The sequence below is a fragment of the Vulpes vulpes genome, chromosome 4, assembly GCF_048418805.1.
Source record: "Vulpes vulpes isolate BD-2025 chromosome 4, VulVul3, whole genome shotgun sequence".
Taxonomy (NCBI): domain Eukaryota; kingdom Metazoa; phylum Chordata; class Mammalia; order Carnivora; family Canidae; genus Vulpes; species Vulpes vulpes.
Genome location: NC_132783.1, coordinates 25,379,977 through 25,401,506, shown reverse-complemented (window position 1 = coordinate 25,401,506; position 21,530 = coordinate 25,379,977). Strand labels below are relative to the sequence as shown.

At 37.8% G+C, this 21,530-nt stretch overlaps 1 protein-coding gene across 1 annotated transcript; it reads left to right on the top strand.

Moving 5' to 3' along the window:
* Positions 1–2,271: 2,271 nt before the first annotated feature.
* On the top strand, positions 2,272–4,500 carry LOC140598731 (rho GTPase-activating protein 20-like). Its single transcript, XM_072757259.1, has 3 exons — positions 2,272–2,376; positions 2,898–3,087; positions 4,315–4,500. Exons 1-3 carry the CDS (start codon positions 2,342–2,344, stop codon positions 4,498–4,500), a joined length of 411 nt encoding a protein of 136 aa, XP_072613360.1. The 5' UTR covers positions 2,272–2,341.
* The last annotated feature ends 17,030 nt before the right edge of the window (positions 4,501–21,530 follow it).

Below are 21,530 nucleotides of genomic sequence, written 5' to 3'. Positions count from 1 at the left end.
CGGAAGCTTGATTTAAAAGTAAATTCAATGAAAAAATCTGATTTAAATAAGTGATTAAAAAGTTTCAGTGTATGACTGCAACGTGGATTTTGGGTAGAAACTATAGAGACACATTGACTAAAGAATCTAAATTGACTACTTCTGCAGCTCTAAAACTGTATACCATCCAATAGCCTAGCTCTTTCAAAAAGGAAGCAAGCTTTTGCTCTGGGCTTGAGATATGAAATGCCATATACTCTTCTTTTTTTCCTACATTATATGCTTTCCTTTATCAATCAAAAAGGACCACTCATGGAAGGCATCTTCAGACAATCAGCCAGTATAAAATCATGCAGAATCCTAAAAGAGAAACTAAATTCTAGGCACAGAGTGAACTTGAACAGTGAATCTGATCTTCTGGTAGCATGTGTTTTAAAGGTGGGGAAAGTTCTAGCTTTATCCACATATGAGTTACTCAAGCTGTGATGGTGTCTTTCATTATGATTGCCCAAGAACCAACATAGGCATAACTGATTAAGAACTGGTCAGATGGAAAACACTTCATGAAATAAAAATTTAAGGAAGATACTGTAGAAGGAAAAAGCCCCTTTCATTAGAGATACTTTCTGTTTTCACCACACACCTCCCACCGGGTGACTCCATGCAAAATACTAGTACTAATGTGACTACTATAATAATAAGAAATTTCAAAATATACATTGACACATAACGTTTACCAAAGAAAACATCCTGTTCCTGATGATTACCTCACCACACTCCTAATGAAGGCAGTTTCCAAAAGAAAAATCACATGAAAAATTTGAGAATAGATCTAGAAGTTCACAATAGTAAGCAAAAGTTTACTTTATGAGGAATACAAAAAGCCTCAGTGAGGCGACCAAATCATTCTTAGCCATCATTGTCTCCTGTTTCTTAGTGCCTTTTACTTTATAAGTCATGGAGGAAGGATTTCGCCATTTGTGTCTCCTTTCACCAGATCTTAGGTATCCTTTTGTTAATATTTGTGATGTCTAGCCCACCATCCAAGGTTATAATGACACGGTAACCAGCTCTAGCTACATGCCTCTTTTGATAAATCTAACTTTTGGAGTAGGTGCAGGAGACAAAAGTACTTTGGTATTCTGAAAATTCAGTAGAATGCCTCAAGAACTAGATTAATTTGGAAATTATACAGCTACATCACAGATATCCCATTCTATTGCTAAAATGGTAATGGAAAAAGAAGTGAGAACTAGAACAAAGAATTTAATCCATCTAGCTTGGCACTTGCTAACAGCTCTGAACAAAACTACGTGAAGGCAGTAATGATGGCACTCTTAGAACCAAGGTCATATGTGGTCCTTCCTTGTCACAAGTGGTCTTTCCTTGTCCCCCATTACTGTCCAACTATATGATAAATAGCAAAAGTCCCTGACCACTACTACACCGGGCTACAGTAAAACACACCAGTAAATATATATATATATATATATATATATATATATATATATATATATAGGCATCAAGACACAGGAGAAAGAATGATGATACATTAGGTACTCGAATAGCATGATAAGTGCTGCCCTCTTGAAGGTGCACACCTGCAATTGATGTTTCTAGCAAGGTTTAGTAGGGTCTTTTCTATTTCCGTGTTATAGGCACAGCCTAGGAGGATGGTGACCACGTGTGCATAGAGTTCTTAGACATTTCTGAAGCTTTCCCTACTTAAAGTTGACTAATCTTTGTGGAGGAACAGACTCTGCAACCTTGGCCTGAATAGTATGATGTCAAACTATCTGGAGAATTGGTCTACACTAGAAATGAATACATCCACAGGAACATCATGAGTTTGCCATTAGACCATCTACTTTTGTATAGTTAAGGAAAGGAAGAATGAAGCAATTATGAGAGTAGCTTTTGTAGTAGTTTGCAAAAAAGCACACAAGAGAGTAAGTGCCATATGATAGAAGGGAGCTTTGTCTTCCTTTCCACTGAAGCGTAGGCTCTGCTTTGATGCTTTCGTTTTTGTTGGAGAAAATCCACAACCTGCTTTTGCACGTGCAAGTCAATGGAGAGTATGAGGTGAACTCCGTGTGGGTCACAGTTCGGGTATCTAGGAAGAAATTAGGGACTGAACTGAAGTTTTGAACTAAGTGTTTTCTCTGTGATATTTCCAATATATACTTTGTATCATATATACCTATATATTTGTGTGTGTGTGTGTGTGTCTGCGTCTGTGTGAGTGTGTCTGTTTGCATGTATTGATTTATTTTTCTATCCACATAAGGATTTTCTTGAAAATATCGAAGGAAGTTTACTTTCATCGGAACTCTACGAAAAATGGCTTGGTGTTCTTGACGAAATGACCGAGGAGGAGAAAATAAATGCAGCCCAGAGGTAATGATGCAATAAGTACTCTACTCTGGTCATGGCTCAGAAATACAGCCAATATACTATTAGGAAAATACTGGCTTCCTTCTTGCCTCTTTGACCACTAAAACAATATTCAATGCCAAATAGTTTCAATTCTTCACACCCATGGAGGCCAGTTTCAGAATACAGGCATGCCTTATGGCTATTATTGCTCTTCTCCAGACCTTATTAACGTGGTGGACTCCTTAGCCATTATACAACTTCTGTATATATGAAACTGGTAAACAAAAGTCAGTGGCCTAAAAGAGATGCCAGAGCATCAACAGTCTGTGGTATAACCTTCAGTTTGTCAATGATTTAAACAGAGTGGGTTATCTCAGAAATTGAATTCGGTAAAACATTTTTGTATACGTTCATGCCTGGAACTCTGCTACAGCAGGCTGTGTACTAGATCTAGAAAGATGTTCTGTGCTCTCCATCTCTATACTTCCAGCTGCTAAGTGCAATGACTTGCCTTATTCAAAAGTACATCTTTCTGACTTTAGGCTTCTAGCTCAGCTGCCAAATGTGAATGTTGTTGTCTTGCGATACCTTTTCGGAGTGCTACGCAACATTGAGCAAGAATCCTCACCCAACCAGATATCAGCTTATGATTTATCAGTGTGTATAGCCCCAAGCATTCTTTGTCCACCTAATTGTGGCAGCTTGGAATTGGAAGAGAACTTCATAAAAAAGGTAGGGAGAGCTCTCATATGTGTCCCCTGAGGTTTAGAATCCATGCTTTGAACCTGAAATGTGTAGTAGTCAATTGGATGGATCAGTTCTGAGAAGTGCACATCTTCATAGGCTTCCTTGGAATTGCAGAGTTTGTTATCCTTCTCTGGTGGAATCTGGGAAGGGGTGTTGTTAAAGTGGGAAACGCAGGGCAGTTGAGTTGCTTCTTTCCCATCCAGGAGATTCAATACTAGACTGACTAAACAAAAGAGAGAGAAGAATGATGTAATATGGTAGAAAAGACCTGGGCTCCAGAGTTTGACAAGCCAAGGTCAGATCTCAGCCTTATCCTTGAGGCGGGAGCTTGTAACCTTGGGCAAAGCCATGGTTTCTTCATGACACAATGATAACAACCCCCGGCTTCCGTGGTCCTTACTGGCACATCCTAGGTGCCTCGGGCACTATGAGCACCTATGGCTCCAAACACATTGGCTTTGCTCTGCAAGTCTTGGCTCATTTAGAAAAATACTTGGCTACTGTTTTGCCTCCGCTACATCAGACAGAAACTAGAGAGATATTCCAGAACATCCTAATGAAGCCACACATGCCTAATAAGATGACAGCTTTTCCCCAAGCTCATGCCAAGAGCCAGCTTTAGGCAAAGCGAGACATGAGAAGGGACTTCGGTTAGAGAGACAGACATGTTTTCTCCCCAGCCCTGTGAGGTTTTACTCAAAAACAAAACAAAAGAAAACATAGAAAAAAAATCCACAGGACTATGCACTTTCCAAAAAATATTCTGCCCTATTTAAGAAATTGATTTCATAGGAATTTGTCTCTGCCCTATACATTTTAATCATATATTATACTAAGTTACATCCCAATATTTTCTGGAAGCAAATATTTACAAAATAAGTAAACTTTCAGAAGGTAGATTACTTTGAAAGCTATCCTAGTTTTAAGGTGTAACCATTGGTATCACAATATTAGCTATTAAATTATGCCACAAATTAGGACTTTAGCCCACTGACTAGTAGTATTTTAAAATCTGTACTCAAAGTACAATGGAAAGTATCACTCTATGTTATTTTATTAGAGAAATTGGTTTTCTATATATTTTTATCAACTCTGAATTTTTCATAGAAGTCTTTCACAGTTTTGGTTAGATCCAAGGTTTATAAACAAAATGTGACTTATAACTCTTCCATATGAAAAAGAGCACCCCATTGTGTTCTTTTTGCATTACAGGCTTCTCTGATACAATTTTTGTATGAAAATTGTCTGAAGATATTGGGTGAAGACATCACTTCTCTCATGGGAGATAATTCAAAGAGTTGTCATTACAATGAGAAGGCTGCAGGTACTGTGGATAATTTAATAAGCTTTAGGGAGACACAGACAGCAAGGTTGCCAGGGGTCATGGCAGATACTTAACCCTGTTCTGGAGCCCAGAGCATCCCCAGGGCAATGATTCCCAGCTGCTCCTTCTTCTGAAGGCTGGCTAGCAGGTCAAGGGAGGTTTCACACACTGGAGACCCACGAAAGCATAGAAACTGCAAGACGTTTTTGGCAGTATTAGGAGATAGCATGGTATGATACAGTGTTTGGGGATTTTTTTAAACACAATTTTAAATGGATCCCACATCTATATTGTATTATATATGTAGGTAAGCATATAATGCATAATTATTTATTTCTAGTAATAATATATAAATGTGCTCTGGTTGAAACCATAGCACGGGACTTTTATTCCTGCTCCATCCTCTTTATGATCAGTGGCTCTTGAGGCACCACAGGATTCCAGTGCTCTTTAAAATAAGTTGAAAAGAACCAGCATCATTGAGAGAAAAGGACTTGACTTGATGTCAAACAACCTCCCCATGGTACAAATTCCAGTGCCCCCATTTATCAGCTATAGGACCTTTGGCCAATTACTCTAGCTCCGTATCACTTTATTCATGCCTAAAATGTGGATAAAAATAATGTCTAAATCTTAGAAATGTTGTCAAGTTTCAATAAGATAAAGGGTGTAAAACACATTTCTAAAACGTAATTAATAGAACTAGGAGAAGTTCCCCTGAGCCTAGTGCAAGTATTATTGGAGCCTAGCAAATCACAGCTCCCTGGCAACACCCCATTTTTTGTAAATTGGAGTTTAGATTCAGAACCTGGAGACACATATCATCAATCCCTCCATACTTTTGACATGTCTTCGTTTTACGACATATACCTCATTGTGTTGAGGGAAGCTTTTGGATAATCCGTGTCATCAGGAATTAAGATGAGTCTAGTACCATGTCTGAGAATATGCTGGTGCAAGACAAGTGTTTGTTTTTCATGTCGTCAGTGACAGAAAATCAAACTGTTGAATCCAAGCCAGTGAGAGTGATAGTGATTTCCAGAAGAGCAAAACTGCAGAATGCTACCAAGTCCCCATGTGGTCCATCCACCTACATGTCTACAGTTTAGTAAGGCACTGAAGACTGGACTCCATAATGACCCTTGACACTTCCTCTTTATCTGTTTTTCCAATGAATGAGAATGAACCCCTTCCAAGACCCAGCTATTTCCATTTAAAGTTTTTTCCTTGGTCCCATATATTCATATTGGAGAAATCTTCCCACAATTTATCTCCTCTATCTTCAATGCCGACCATATCCTATGACCTACTTTTTGAATTGTAGTGTACTGTGTTGTGTTGTATACTTTTATAGGATAATAAAAATCATTCCATAGCTCAGTAGGTTAGACAACCATTTCTTTGTTTATGATTCACATAACACTTCAGTGGAAGCTCATTTGAACAGTTCTGGTTTCAGGTGTGGTCACCTGTGCACTTGCAGGTAGCCTGCAGCTCCTGTTGACCTAACCTAGGTGTCTGTGTATTGGCGCTGGCTCTCAATTGGTCCCCATGTCTTCCATAAGGTATCTTCTCCTCCTTTCATATGGTGGAGGAAGTGTTCCCAGAAGCAAGAGGGACTTTTCAAGAGTTAATGTGCGAGAGGACTGTGCAAAGGACCACGCCAAAGGTGTTGGTTTACAAGTCGAGAGGTCATTATTTCTTGAGACCACACATCATAAAACTCATGGCATCACCACTACCACACATATCCTTTTCTTCACTGGCTTCTCATTCTCAGTTCTGTGCACCAGCATTTCCTAAGGGGTATTCCAAATAGGGTCAGAAGAACCTTTGAAATACTAACTAATTTTTTTACCTCAGGTATTCCTTCCCTCATCCTTCTTCTTGTCTTAAGCTGACTTAAGAGGCAACTGAATCACCTCCTCAGGGCATACAGGCAAGAGGAGAATATGGGGAAAAGGGATCCCCATGTTGCTTATGAGATTTACAGATTTAGCTTTCTAGGAAACAAAAATGATTTGTGGCGTAGAGTAGAAGATTTAGGTGGCAATCTCATGGGAGAAGCCAAAACCACAAGGTTGGTATATGGGATATCTGCATCTTTCCCTGGATAGATACCAAAAGGAAGCAGAAATTCCTCACAGAATAGCAAGCTGACATGTCTAAGAAAGATGGGGCACTCTATGTCCATGCAGTTTCTTATACCTCAACATGGAACAGATCAGTTAGTAAAAGTATCTCCATCAGTCCCAGAATACTTGGAAGAAATCGAAAGCCACTGGGTGTGAGAGACATGCCTCAGCAACAGGAGTACACACCAATTTCCCAGGACCAGAGAGCTGTTTGGACACCTCAGCGGCTATTAGTGTACATCAATGACACAGAGCAACCAGATAAGTGGCACCTCACCATTTTACAACCTGTCCTACACCAGAAGACTCCGGAACATAGACACACTCATGGGGGCAATTAAGAAAACCTAAATCACTACCAGTCTTGGAACAGAGAATCAAACTAGACATCAAGTGAGCTATTTAGAGCTACAGAACTGTACATTTCTGAGTCATGCCAGTGTATAGACGGATATTGCCATCAGTGCATATAGAATATATGATCCATGCGTTGTTTTCCCTTTCCCAGGAACAGTTCCCTTGTTAAACAGGTCTAGGAAATTCTTACTTTCCTTTTGGAAGTCAAATTCCCCAGTTTTCTTCCACATATATTTGACATTATTCCACCCTTTTGAAGTGACCCCTTTAATTAATCATCCTGGGAACATTTATTACCTTGTGCATAGTAGTGGCCAGGTGTTTATGGTTATTTGGTGAAATGTTCCTCATCTGTTTATCCTTCGACACCTTGGCTCATCTGCTGACTCTTAAAGAATTCAGTTATTTAAGCAATGTTAAGGTATCTTCAAAGTGAAACATTCACAGCTGAGCAGTAGAAACTTTGAACTCAGCTTCTCACAGCTGATCACCTTTTCTTTGGAAAGTTCTTCCTTCAATAGGGAATGTTGAGTAATTAAAAATCATCTCTGGAAGCTGTTGGTCAAGAAATGCATTCATAAACTCAGGATACCTTATTTTCCTTATTCTATGTTCTCTTTCAAGCCTTGTGCTTGTGTGTAGGTGTATATATACATGTATGTTTGAGTGTGTGTGTGAGGAAGTGTTTCCACACTTCATTGTGGTTTAGGCTCTTTTCAGTAAATGTTAAACCTATTTAACTGAAAACATCATCTCTGGGTGGGTTGGAGTGGTATCACAAGGGAACACAGCCACCACATAGCCAGCATGTAATGACTACTTCCCAAGGACCCTGACTGCAGAAAGTCATCCTTGAAGATGGTCCAGAGCAGAGGAACAGAGAAGTAGGGTCAGCAAGTTTGTTTGTTTCCAGAGAGGCAGATCCTTTGGATGGTAGAACTTGAGCACTCAGAAAGCCAAAGAGGAAATCTGAGGCTGAGGGGAGACTGGCTGTGAAAGCAGAGGATCACCACACTCAGTTTGACTTCGTACCAAATCCTTCTAGCCTTTAAAATCAGATCTGACACCTGAACCCACTGATCACTCCAGTAGAAAACAAACATCTCCAGGTTCAGTGTCTCCTGTTGCATTGCAAAGACAGTAACTGATGGCACAGGAAATACTGACCTTCAATCTGATCGAGTCTCTAGGTTTAACCATCAGTCTGAAGGATATGAGGAAGAACTCTTCAACACCATAACGATGGTATTAGCCAACAGCACAACGTGGAGAGTTGTACCCAACAAATGACTCCGTTTCCCTCCTCTAGCCACTACAATGAACACGCTCTAGAATGGCAATGGTGAAAATAAGGCTAAGTGAATGAAAATACACTAACCTCCCTTCTTCCTTAGATTCAGGCCAGAAGACCATTAAAAGAAGTCTTTTCAGAAGGTTAGCCTCTTGGTGCTGCGGTGCTACTTGCTGCAACAACAAGTGCACACCTGAGCCTTCTGCAGATCCCAGACAGCGCTTTGGAGTTCCCTCTCGTGGATATCTGTAGTAATGACAACTCGCCCTTCCCAATTCTGGTAGGTCTCAGTTTGGTCTTTTATTGCCTTCCTGAGGAGGGGGACCTCGGAGAGGCCAAGTGTTCTCATGCAAACTTACCCCAAATGGGGAAATCTATAGACAGCCCCTGGCTGTGGCTGAGAAGCTTTGGTAGTGTCATTTGATTTATCTATTGCAGAGTCATGAGGCCAATACAGCAGGACAACTTTTTGTCCATTCCACTTTTTTCCAGAGACCCACGTAGGCCTGTTCAGATCAGTCAAAATGGACTCTGTGCATGAATCATCTTCACATTTTCCCATTGCCTTCTGAACTCACAGTAGTCTCCAGTCTCTTTCAACTGAGTCTACCTAATCTAACAACTGAAAACATCTTACCTAAGACTAAAGACACATCCTGTGCCAAATATGAATCCATGAATCCTAACAGAATTTGTTAAATGACAGTCACAGAGGCATCTTCAAAAAATCAGCCAATATAAAATCATGCAGAATCCTAAAGCAGAAACTAAATTCTGGGGACAGAGTTAACTTGGACTGAGCAATTCATTTCTTAATTTTGAAGAGAAGATCCTGAGAATACTGATAAACTGTAAAAGGATAATTGCATAATCTAGAATGAATGACAGGCAATTAGGTGTTCCCCATTGGCCTTTACCATACCTGGGAGTAAGGTGTGTGTAATCATTAGTTAATATGCACTTAGTGATACAGTTAAGGTTTAACATGTCTAAAAGTAAAACAAAGGTACTTAGAATGACTATCTGACTTTATTCCAGAAAGAAAGTTACTCACAGGCTACCAGTATAAGAAAGCTAATTCTCATAATTGGTGGATCAATTACCATGATGAATCTCTCTCTCTCTCTCTCTCTCTCTCTCTCTAATAAGACTCAGTTTTTATTCATACGAGGAACATGTAAGAATTTGGTGAATGGAATATATATCAGTACAAGAAACCAGCTTTTTTTTCAGAGAGCACTGAACAATGCATTTTATATTTTTCTGTAATTCTTTCTATGCTAGTCAAATGGGCCAATAAATACTCTGAAGATTTATAGTGGATGGTGAGTCTTTTCCAGTTTTGTTTTGTTTTACTTACCCATAGCATAACTGGTGCTACGAACAAATTGGTTTCTTCGTAGTCTTGGGCTTCAATGTCAGTATTAATTTAGTTGGCTTGCTCTTTTAAAGAATGAAGTCATTCCTTTGTCAAATAAAAGAAACAAGTAGAAAAACCAAATTGCCAAAGGAAAATTGTAATTTCTTAAAGTGGATAAAGAGAAACTGCTTTATAAGAATGGGAGGTTTTCCAAAATGTAAAAGTGTAAAACTAGTTGGGGGAAAAAAAAAACATAACAAAGCAACATCATCCTCAGGATAATAATTATCTCTGGGCAAGGAAAGACCAGGATTAGGAGAAAGGGGAAAAAAAGAAACTCCAAGCACACATACATCAATTTAAATTCTTGGAAGATTTCAAAATGCTTACACTTCACCATGTGCTTCATACTAATGAAGAACATGTTGTAGGTAACTTGATCATATAAATATCTACCACATACCCATGCACACACAAACGCACACATTGAATTGTATATGTAAACATACAAAATACTGTTTAATGAATAAGTAAATAAACGACAGAAATTTTAAGATTTTGTATTTATTCATAAGAGACCGATAGAGAGGCAGAGACACAGACAGAGGGAGAAGCAGGCTCCTCACAGGCAGCCAGATGCGGGACTCGATCCCCAGACCAATATCACACCCTGAGCCAAAGGCAGGCAGATGCTCAATCGCTGAGTCACCCAGAGGTCCCTAAAAAACAGAATTTCTGATCATTCAGCAATTTTGTCTGTGATTCCTCTGTATTGATGATCTGGTTCACTCAGTCCAAGTGGCTGAACAGTAGTATTCCATTATATGATGATACATGTATGTGTGGGCACATCTAGTCAAACTTTCTAGAAGCTTACCTAGTTTATTAGCTTTCAAAGAAATTGATTTTTTAAATCATCTCCATAAATGTTTTTCCTAGGCTCTTTGTGTTTTGTTTTTATAATTCTGTTGCTTCAACTTTCTTACTCTTTTGATTTCTTCATCTAGCTTCTTGGATTAAATGCTAGCTGATTGTAGTAAATATATTTAAGACTATTCAGAACTTCTAAGTATTGCTTTAGCTATACCTCACAAATTTATTTTTCATATTTTAGTTTGTTGATAAAGCCATTACAGTTTATGATTTTCCTTGTGAAGTCTTTTTTAACCTAGTCATTATTTAAGCATTTGGGTTTTTTTTTTTTTCAGATTTTCTAACCTGTAGGATTTTAATTACTAGTTGTAATAGTTCATTTCTAATTAAACTGCACTGTAATCAGATAATATGGTTTGAATAACTATGACTCTTTGTGACTGAGAGTGTACAGTTGATTTTATAAATATTTACAATGTTGCATGCATGCTTTAGGAGAATGTCTATTCTCTGTTGTATCCTCTTTTGAGTGCAGGGATATGTGAACTCACAATTATGTCATACGTGTTACTCAAATTCTCTATATATTCTTCGAATGTGCAGTTTCTGAGAGAGGTGTTAAATTTTGCCACTATGCTTCTCTGAGCTTTTCACTTTTATTTTGTAATTCTGAGTTTTCGTAGTTGCTGGCTTTTGGTGTTTTATGGTTTAAGTCTATATTATTAGGCACATACAAATTTATAATTTCTATAGCCTTTTCATGAATTATATATTATAGCTTATTTGGTTTATTCACATTAATGCTTCAACTTCATATTCGACTTTGACAGATATTGTTGCACTAGCGTTTTTTTTTTTTTTTGGTTCATATATGCTTAGTCTATTTCTTTTTTTCCCTTTTTATATTTTCTGTTTTAGGTTGTGTGTGTAGCAGTGTCCCCTGTAAGCAGCATATAACTGATTTTTTTATATCCACACTGATAATTTATTTTTTTTTTATTTATGATAGTCACAGAGAGAGAGAGAGGCAGAGACACAGGCAGAGAGAGAAGCAGGCTCCATGCACCGGGAACCCGATGTGGGATTCGATCCCAGGTCTCCAGGACCGCGCCCTGGGCCAAAGGCAGGCGCCAAGCCACTTCGCCACCCAGGGATCCCCACACTGATAATTTCTGATGTTTATTAAAGCGATTTAATCTATTACATTTATTGTCATTATAGTGTATTTCGAGTTATACTGACAAACCGTATTTTGTGTTTCTTTTTCATTGAAGATTCCTCCTGGTTCTTTTTTTCTTCTTTCCTAAGTTTTGTTAGATTCATAAATCATATTTTTGTATCCTCTGTGTCAATTTTTATTTATATTAGAATTTCTCAGCTATTATGTCTTTGAACACTTTGTTCCAATATTCCTCTATTATCTTTTACAAGAATCCATTAAAATTTTCTGAAACAATGATTCTCAAAGAACACTCGATACGAACAATCTTTTCACTTTTTCTCCTTGTACTGCATCCTGGGTAAAATTCTCAGTTCTTTTTTCCAGTTTATTAATTCCTTAACCTTGGTCATTCTAGAGTTTATTCTTTTACTTTCCTATTTTTTCTTTTCTCCACACCTATATGTTTTCTGGGATTACTAATCAGATCTTTTTCCTATTCATACAATTTTATATTTTTTCAGTAAAGATCATTTCAGGGGCATGTGAGTAGCTCAGTCGGTTGAGTATACAATTCTTGATTTTGGCTCAGGTCATGAGATGGAGCCCCCACATGGGGCTCCTCACTGGGCGGGGAGTCTGCTTGAGATACCTTCTCTTCTTCTCTCCTTCCCTGCTCTCTCTTGCTCATGTGCTCTCTCTTAATTAAATGAAAATCTTTAAAAAGTTCATTTCATTCATTTTCCCCTCTGATTTTGGTACCAAGAAGTAGGTCTTACTGTGACAAATACCTAAAAATGCCAAAGCAGCTTTAGAACTGGGTAAGGGGGAAGGCTGTAGAAGTTTGGAGGGCCACACTGGGAAAAGCCCCATTGCTGTGAAGGAACTATTGGTAGAAATAATAGATGTTGAAGGCGATTCTGGTAAGAGTTCAGAAATAAAATCAAGAGCTTCAGAGATAGATTGTATCTTTTAGAGAATACATAACTAATCAGAAACAGATTGTTCAAAACATGGATGTTGAAGATCTTTCTGTGAGATCTCAGATGGAAATAAGGAACGTGTTATTGGAAACCATAAACAAGGAGAACCTTGTCATGAAATGGCAGAAACTTGGCTTAACGAGTGTTCTAGTATTTTGTGGAAGTTTGAACTTGGAAGCAATAAAATCAGATATTTATCTGAGTAGATTGCTCAGGAAAGTTTTAAAGGAGCTTGTTTCTTCCTGACTGCTTATACTAAAATGCAAGAAGAGAGAAATGAGTTGAAGAAGGTATTAAGCAAAAAGAAGTCAGGACTCAAAGATGTGGAAAATTCTCAAGTTTCCTAATTTCTCAGTTTGTCATTTCTGCTCTAGCACTTGTGCTCATGCTCTTGCTATCCCTAGACAGTTCCCTTCTTGTCCTCTTCCCATCCATGTCCGACCTATAGAGTCAGCTTCCCAACAAAGTCTGTCTTGATTTGTTCAGTCATGTTGGCATTTTCTCTTGTGAATTTCTGTAACCTTATAATCATTTTCCTGTGATTTTTGTGACATGTAGTCTTTAAGGCACGTTTCATTTTGTAATTTTACATTTTCTGAAATTGAAATTTCAATTTTACTCTCTTGTCTGTGTGTATATCTATATCTTTTTCAGCAATTCTCTGTTTACCCATCAAATGCTTTTTATGGATAACACATATGTAATCCACGGGTCCTAGAATATGAGGAAATAGAAAATGTGACTGCTGAATGGTTCTCAGGTGGTTCTACATGGCACGTACAAGAGCAGGGCTAGAGCAGTGGGAAATTTAAGCAAACCAGTGGAGCCTTGCTCTGGTCACTCCACAGCCTTGAACAAGCAGCTCAACTCTTTTTTTATACTTTTTGCTTTATTACTTCATTTTTGGATCTGAGCAAAAAGTTTTGTGAACCCAAAAATATTGGTATAAATGTGTAGTATGTTTTAGCTTTGTCTCTCTTAGGAGAACACAGGCTTCTGCTCCCAAAGAGACTGGCACAGTTATGTCTAGATAATTGGGTCAGCTTATTCTTGATTGGTTTGTGTGCAAACATGCAGACTACATCCATAGTCATCACTCCTCTTAATCTTTCAAACATCTCTGTGCCAATCTCCTAAATGTTAGTTCCCTTCTAACATTTTCTTTAAAAAATGGTGCCTCAGGCCTCCCAGAATGAACACAAATTTTATAGCATTAATGGTTCTTTGCAGACAGCAAATTTTAGATTTCTTTCCAAAGCACATTAATGGGTGTTAAGAAAATCTGTAAATGGCTATAATTTAAGAAGAAAGTATTATCCTTAAGAGAAGATTAGAATTTGGAGGGAAAAACAACCACAATTTTTATCTAGAAACTTTTTATCTTCTCCCTCTGCCCCTTCTCCTGCATGCTCTCAATCAATCAATCAATCAATCATTCAATAAAATCTTTATTTCAAAAGAGGAAATGGGCTCACACAATTGTGGAGTCTGGCAAGTCTCAAATCTATAGGGCAAGCTTGCAGGCTAGAAATTCAGGTAAGAATTGATGTTATAGTCTTGAGCCCAAATTGCACAGGCAAATGAGACATTCAGGCAAGGTTTCTATGGCACAGTCTTGAGGCTGAATTCCTTCTTCTATTGGAAACTGGTCTTTGCTCTTAAGGCCTTCAACTGTTTGGATGATGCCCCCCCCACACACACACACTACGGAATGTAATCTGCTTTACTCAAAGCCTACTAATTTAAATCTTATTCACATCTAATATATTCACAGTAATGTCTACACTAGTTCTTGACCAAACTATTGGGCACCATAGCATAACCACAATAACACATAAAATTAACCATCACGGTGTGTCATTATCTATTAGGCTCTGTTTTCTACCTCTTTTCCTCACTCAGCTCTACTTCATTTCACCTTACTCCACCAAATAAAATGCAATATGATTTCAGCTTTGTAAGGGTCTCCAATCTGCTACAGACCTAAAACCTCTGAACTAATCAGGAGTTCAAAGAGCTCTCTAGATGACACAGCCACAAAGACCAAATTCCCAACAGCTTTGTGTATCAGAGGTTTTCCTGCATGGTAGGTTTGGTGGAAGAGACAATGAGTGAAAAAAGCAAATGTCTATGAGGCAGGCTGATCTCAAAATGTTAATACACATTTGCCACTGAATTCACATCATGGATGGTGTATCATTTGTATCATTATTGCTCGAAGTAAATTTTCTTGAAGTCTTTAAACCTGTACCCTGATACATATGTCAAGACTGATGGAGAGTCGCTAGGTAAGGGTGGATCTGAGCTGCTCTTTCATTCTGTATTTGGAATCTCAGCAGTCATCTCCTGGATTTTTTTTAGAGCAGAACTGATACAGCATCAGGGGCATTTCAAACTCTCAAAATGACATTTGAAAGCATTCAAATGAATGCAAGTAGCTGCATAAAGTAAGCACTAAAACGTGAGATTAACTATTGCTATGCTTCATGAGCCCTTTCACGTTTTTCTTCTAGCACCGTGGTAATAATAAAACTTAATCGTAGCAGCCTTGGCAGTTTAAAAACAGCACATATGTATTTCCACATTTGATTCTTCCTCCAAATAGCACCATGGACAAATATTGTTCGACAGATATGAAACTGGGGGCTCAGAATTCAGATTTCACTTGCGGAAAACAAATAGCAAATACTGGGTCAGAAGTAGATCACAGCTTTATCCACTATATCATCTCGTCTGTTAAACATTCTCAATTGCTGTTCTGGGAAATAAAAATCATTATGTTTCCAAAGTAAATTATGAACCAACAGCTCCGAACGACTTGTGTTAGAGGTAACAGTTCTTACACAAGAAAAAAAAAAGCAACTATTTGTGGCATTACCATGAAAGTCTCTTACTGTGAACTTTCAGAGAAAAAAATTAAATTTACAAGACTCTCATTGATTTAAAATGTAACATAAAAAAACTAGAAGAAAAAAGAAATGGTGTTTTGTGTTATGATAATGAAGTAATTTTCTTTTGTGTCTGGTAATTGCATTGGAAAACATTTTTAAAAAATAAGTACAACTCACACTTAACTACATCTTTGAAGAAGTAGAGGAAGGAGGATATTCATTCAGAGGATCAGCTTGATCTTTGCTTCTTTCACAGAGATCAAAAGACTTACTCTTATTTGAGAGGGAAAAGCAGAATTCCATTAGGACTGAGATGAAGGATGCTGGGAGCAGAGTAGCTGCCTTCTCAGTGCTTCCTAATTGGGTATCCTATCTCCAGAAGATACTCTTAATGGATTCTTCAAAATCTTAATTCCAGTAATTAAGCCATTTAGACATTGGAAGGATGTTAAACAGAGTCCAGTAAGAGCAACAGGATTCAAAGTCACTGCAAATGACTAGAGTGGCAAAGAGATAAAGGGATTGGAAAACAGGAAACTTTTTTCCTGGCCCTCTAAAGTTAATCTGCAGTGCCTCAAATGAGTTCATTTATCATTCATGGGCCAGATAATAGGTCTCAGAAATCTCAGAACTGGTTCTCTCTATATAAATCCATCCTTTGTTTTAGAAACAAATCCTAATTTTTCCCATTCTGTCCTCATCAGCATGCTGACTTCCAAGCCCAGCCCAACTCAGAATTTGTGGACTTCAGTGTAGTTAGGGGCCCGAATAATGTGACAAAATGTTCTTAGTTTTACTAAAATCAAACTCATCACACATATTACAGTAAGTTCTGAAGTTGGTTATATTGTTTTTTTTTTCTTTAAGCACAACCACAACAAAAGTGATAAAGCCCCAACTGTATTTTCTTTCCAATGACAATGAACAATGAAATGTTCTCTGTTTCTGAGAGGATCATATGTTCTATAGAAAGTAATTTAATAAAAAAAGAACATCATTTAAGAAGGCACATCTTAGAGCAGTACAGACATTTAAAATTTGGGCCACGTATTTATGTTTTAAACTGCAGTTCTTACTCATTCTCTATCTTTTGCCATTTGCTTATCTCATTGGACAAGCATATTCTCAATAGCCGGTATCTCTTTCTCCATATATGGAACACTAATCACATACAGTTGAAAATCAGGAGGAAAATTAGCATTCTGTAAACACCAGTCACTTTCTTTCATGGTGCTTCACTTTATTTACTATAGAGATTTTATCGATATTGCCTGGAGTGACTTGCTCTTTTGTTGAGTTTATGGTTGATTTGTATCTCAACAGACTGTAAGTTCCATGAAAGCAGAGCCATTTTCTGTCACGTGTTCTTCTAGAGCCTGAGCCCCAAGGAGGTGTGCTTGGCACATAGTTTTGTTTTGTTTTTGTTGTTTTAGAGAGAGAGAGAGAAAGCTTATGCATGGGGGTGGGGTGGGGGGTGGGCAGAGAGAGGGAGAAAGAAAATCCACGCTCAGCATGGAGCCAATATGGGGCTCCATCTCATGACCCTGAGATTATGACCTGAGCCAAAATCAAGAGTAGGACACTTAACCAATTGACACTTAGCCCACCTGGCTGCCCCAAGGTATTCATGTATTTTAATAAACTCCAGGCACAGGACTAGACACATTGTGGACATTACCTCATTTAATTCTCAGAGTGATCTTGAAATGTAAATATATTAGCCCTTTTTCACAATGAGGAACCAAGGCTTAAAGGAATTAAGTAACTTGTGAAAAATCAAACAATTACGAATTTAGGTGTGCTGTGTGTTCTGTTTGGGGACCATGTTACAAGAAATGTTCCCAAAGTAGGCCATGGCTATAAACAAGATGATATGGGGACTAAACAAAGTGGCCTTAAGTAACAACAGCATCAGACCATAAAAAAATTATTCCCTTTAAAACTTCTTTGTAATTAACTTTATTACATCAAGGACAAAGTCTCAAACTGGTGCCAGTTTGTATGTATTGCTCCCGCAGTAATTGCTACTCTCTTCTTCTCTCTCTCTGTCTCCTTATTTCACTTAAGGGCAGGGAAGAATATAAACCCAGACTTTGTTTGCAGTGTAGAAATCTTCTACAACTTACTTAAGGCAATTAGTTCTGGTTTCTGATTTGCACTAGTAACAGAGTTCCATCATCAATAAAATTTTAGATAAAAGCCTTAAATTTACTTAAGGAAAGTATTAATTAGATAAGAGTACAGGTGGGCAGCCCTGGTGGCTCAGCGGTTTAGCGCCGGCTTTGGCCCAGGTTGTGGTCCTGAAGACACAGGATCAAGTCCCACATTGGGCTCCCTGCATGGAGCCTGCTTCTCCCTCTGCCTGTGTCTCTGCCTCTCTCTCTCTCTCATAAATAAATAAATAAATAAATCTTTAAAATTCAAACAGGGATTTTGTAATTTCTCCAGAGAGGCAACTTTCACATACCCTCTGTTGAATCGGTCTGGAATGTTCTTCTCATTTGCCACTCTCTTCTTTAGCTGGCTAGGAGTTAACATTTAATACAATGCTTGCCCTAATCTTTTTATAGCCACTAACTGCGGCTCCCTGGAAGCTTCCACATTTTGTTTCTGATAAACCACATGTTAGACATTTGCCCAAACAAAACATAAAGAAAGTGTTTGAACTCAGCCTGTGCTATTTTTGCATACTTTTACTTTATAGACAAGTGCTACAATAAAGACAACGTGTAAGTTTAGGGAGATAGAGCATGTAAGACCCCCAGACTTATTGGCCTGTGTACAGAACAAAATGTTTAATCCTTCAGAATATCTATCTGGAGGAAGAATCATTCCTGAAATGTTATAGTTTCAGTTGTGTGCTGAGTGTGAAGCAGGCCCCTAGTGGCTGTAGCCATCTGGCTTTTGGAGAATCAACTGGACCTGAGAAACCGCAGAACTCTTTTCTTTAACTTGTTTTTTTTTTAATTTTTTTATTATTATTTATTTACGATCGTCACAGAGAGAGAGAGAGAGAGAGAGAGACAGAGAGAGAGAGGCAGAGACAGGCAGAGGGAGAAGCAGGCTCCATGCACCCGGAGCCCGACGTGGGATTCGATCCCGGGTCTCCAGAATCGCGCCCTGAGCCAAAGACAGGCGCCAAACCGCTGCGCCACCCAGGGTTCCCCTTTAACTTCGTTTTTAGTGGTAAAAGCCTGAGGCTGGATTGTTCAAATCTCCTTAGATTCTCAACATTCCAGAGTCCCCTTATTGTAAATTCCCTCTTGGGGCTTAAGCAATCATAAGTGGGTGTCTGTTACATATATACGAAAGAATCCAACTTTAAAACTGAAATTTTAAAACTTTTAAGGACATTAAACTGGTCACTAATATATTAGGCATCTGTATGTCTTAGTACATTTTTTTTTCACTATAAAAAACTCATCTACTCGTTTCAAGAGCTAACAGGTAGGGTTAACTGCCTCTAAAAAGTATCAGTAAAGAAAAACACTCTTATTCAGTGAATTTATCAATGTAATGGGGCATATAAAACATGCACATACATAGCATTTCAGATTTCATTTTACCTTCACCAAAATTATGTTCTCATTAAAATGACCTAAATCTTTTGAATTAAAAGAACAGGAGTTTCTTAAAATATTCAATATTCTTCTGATATTAGTAATATATATATATATAATATATATAATAATTAGTAATATATATTAGTAATATATTACTATTAGTAATAGATAACATATAAAATATATATTAATAATATATATATATATATATATATATATATATATATATATATATATATATATAATGTTAACTCTAGGATTTTTGGCAGTAACATATTAGCCAGATTTTCAGGAATTTGTACTGGGAAGTCACAATAGCTGTTTTACTTCTTTTCTTCTTTTTGTAATGTATATCTTGAGAAATTTAGTACCTCTATACTTCCTGAAATTCTTCTCTATTACAATTATCCTTCCAACATACCACACACTTTCCTATGGCTTCATGTTTTTTTTGATGCTATCTCTCCCCTCAAGTAAGTTTGCAAGGAAAACTTCTATTTATCTTGCAGAACCTGATTTAAATACCACCACCTCTGACAAGCATTCCCTATTTACTTTCTATCTCTACCTCTTGGAGTAGAAGCAATTTTTTACTTTCCGTTTATCTTTCATCATATCACTCTGTAAAACCATCTAGTATTTTTATGATCTGCTCTATTAGTAATTTCAGGTCTGTCATCCAAAGTTATCTAGAAGTCCCTTTATGGCAAAAAAACAGGTCTTCTTCATAATTGTGTCTTTCTAGCACACTAGACAATTTCTGATTGTTTAGTACACGTTTGTTGTTGTAAACAAAGAAATTTCAGCTCAGAAAAATGTGATGAAAATTTCAGGTGATCCTAGAGTAATGGTTTTGAGAATTATTAAAAGGTTCTTAAGTACAATATTAAGGCTTTTTGTGGTTTAGATGTATTTTTTTTCCATTTATGATTCTATTAAAGTTTTAAAAGTGTTTCAAAGTAGTTTTATCAATTTCTATTCCAAGCAACAGTGTATGAGAGTTCCAGTTGTTCCATATCTTACCAACACTGAGGGTTTTCAGATTATATTTATATATTTATATACACACACACACATTGCTTTTTAAACTATTTTGTTTTCTTTTTTTTCTTATCTTACAAACAGTAACAGTAGGAAATACTACTAGAAATAATCTTTTTCATGTGTGTATTCTATTTCATTATTAGCTCAGTACTATCACAAAAGCTACGAGAGAAGAATTAAGAAATCAGACAAGTTTCAACGTTATTGGTTGTTACATTCTGGTAAAAAATGTTATTAATCTAAATATATTTCTGAGACCATATACTTTATAGAAAAGTACTCATATATCACACACAACATGTTACTACCCTAAAGGAAAACTGATATAATCCTTATATAACATTTGTATATCATATCCAAATTAGGGTTTTACTTTCTTCCATTCTGATGTTGTCGGTTACTGATATAATTAACCATAGTAGTTCATCCTCAACAGGTAATACTGATTTCCTTTCCTGATTGCCCAAAAGCTCGGACATGAGGCAGAGGCCAAACACTGTTTTTTATAATAAGGTAGGGCAGTTTCACAGCCCCATGAAAAGGACTGTACCAGGAACTCTAATAATGCCTCAAGAAATGGACTCAAAATATAGCACAAAAGCAGCAGCTTTTATTTTTTAAGATTTAATTTATTTATTCATGAGAGACACACATAGAGAGGCAGAGACATAGGCAGAAGAAGAAGCAGGCTCCCTGTGGGGAACCCCATGTGGGGCCCGGTCCAGGACTCTGGGATCACTCCCTGAGTCAAATGCAGATGCTCAACCACTGAACCACCCAGGCATCCCATGGAGCAGCAGTTTGAAACACACCGAGGACAAACATTATATGTTCTCATTCATTTGAGGAATATAAATAATAGTGAAAGGGAATAGAAGGGAAGGGAGAAGAAATGAGTAGGAAATATCAAAAAGGGAGACAGAACATGGAAGACTCCTAACTCTGGGAAACGAACTAGCGGTGGTGGAACGGCAGGAGGGTGGAGGGTGGGGGTAAATGGGTGGCAGGCACTGAGGGGGGCATTGACGGGATGAGCACTGGGTGTTATTATGTATGTTGGCAAATTGAACACCAATAAAAATATATTTATTATTATAAAAAAAAAAGAAAAAAATGAAACACACGGAGGAGATTGATTTCCTGATATCGCAACTTGTGCTGGGGGTGTAGGGATCTTCAGGAGCCTTCTCCAAGAACAAAAGAAATGATGGATGCAACGGCACTCCCCTACCCCTCAGCCTGTATATCTGGACAACTGCAGGATTCAGCATGAGTACTCTCCATTTAGCTTGCTAACACTCCATGCCTTACCCCAGTATTCTCCTGTGGACCTGTCCACTTCAACAAACCCTCAGCAGGAGTCAATCCAAAGCTGTGTCACAAGAGTGGCAGTGTGCAGGCAGCCCTAACAGGGACCAGCACCACTTCATAATGACTCCTGCCCTGGG

Bases quoted from the DNA above. Each gene is read 5' to 3' on its own strand.
- LOC140598731 (XM_072757259.1), top strand. From the start codon at position 2,342: ATGACCGAGGAGGAGAAAATAAATGCAGCCCAGAG. The intron at 2,377-2,897 runs GTAATGATGCAA...TTCTGACTTTAG, and splicing joins AAAATAAATGCAGCCCAGAG to GCTTCTAGCTCAGCTGCCAA. The intron at 3,088-4,314 runs GTAGGGAGAGCT...TTTGCATTACAG, and splicing joins AAGAGAACTTCATAAAAAAG to GCTTCTCTGATACAATTTTT.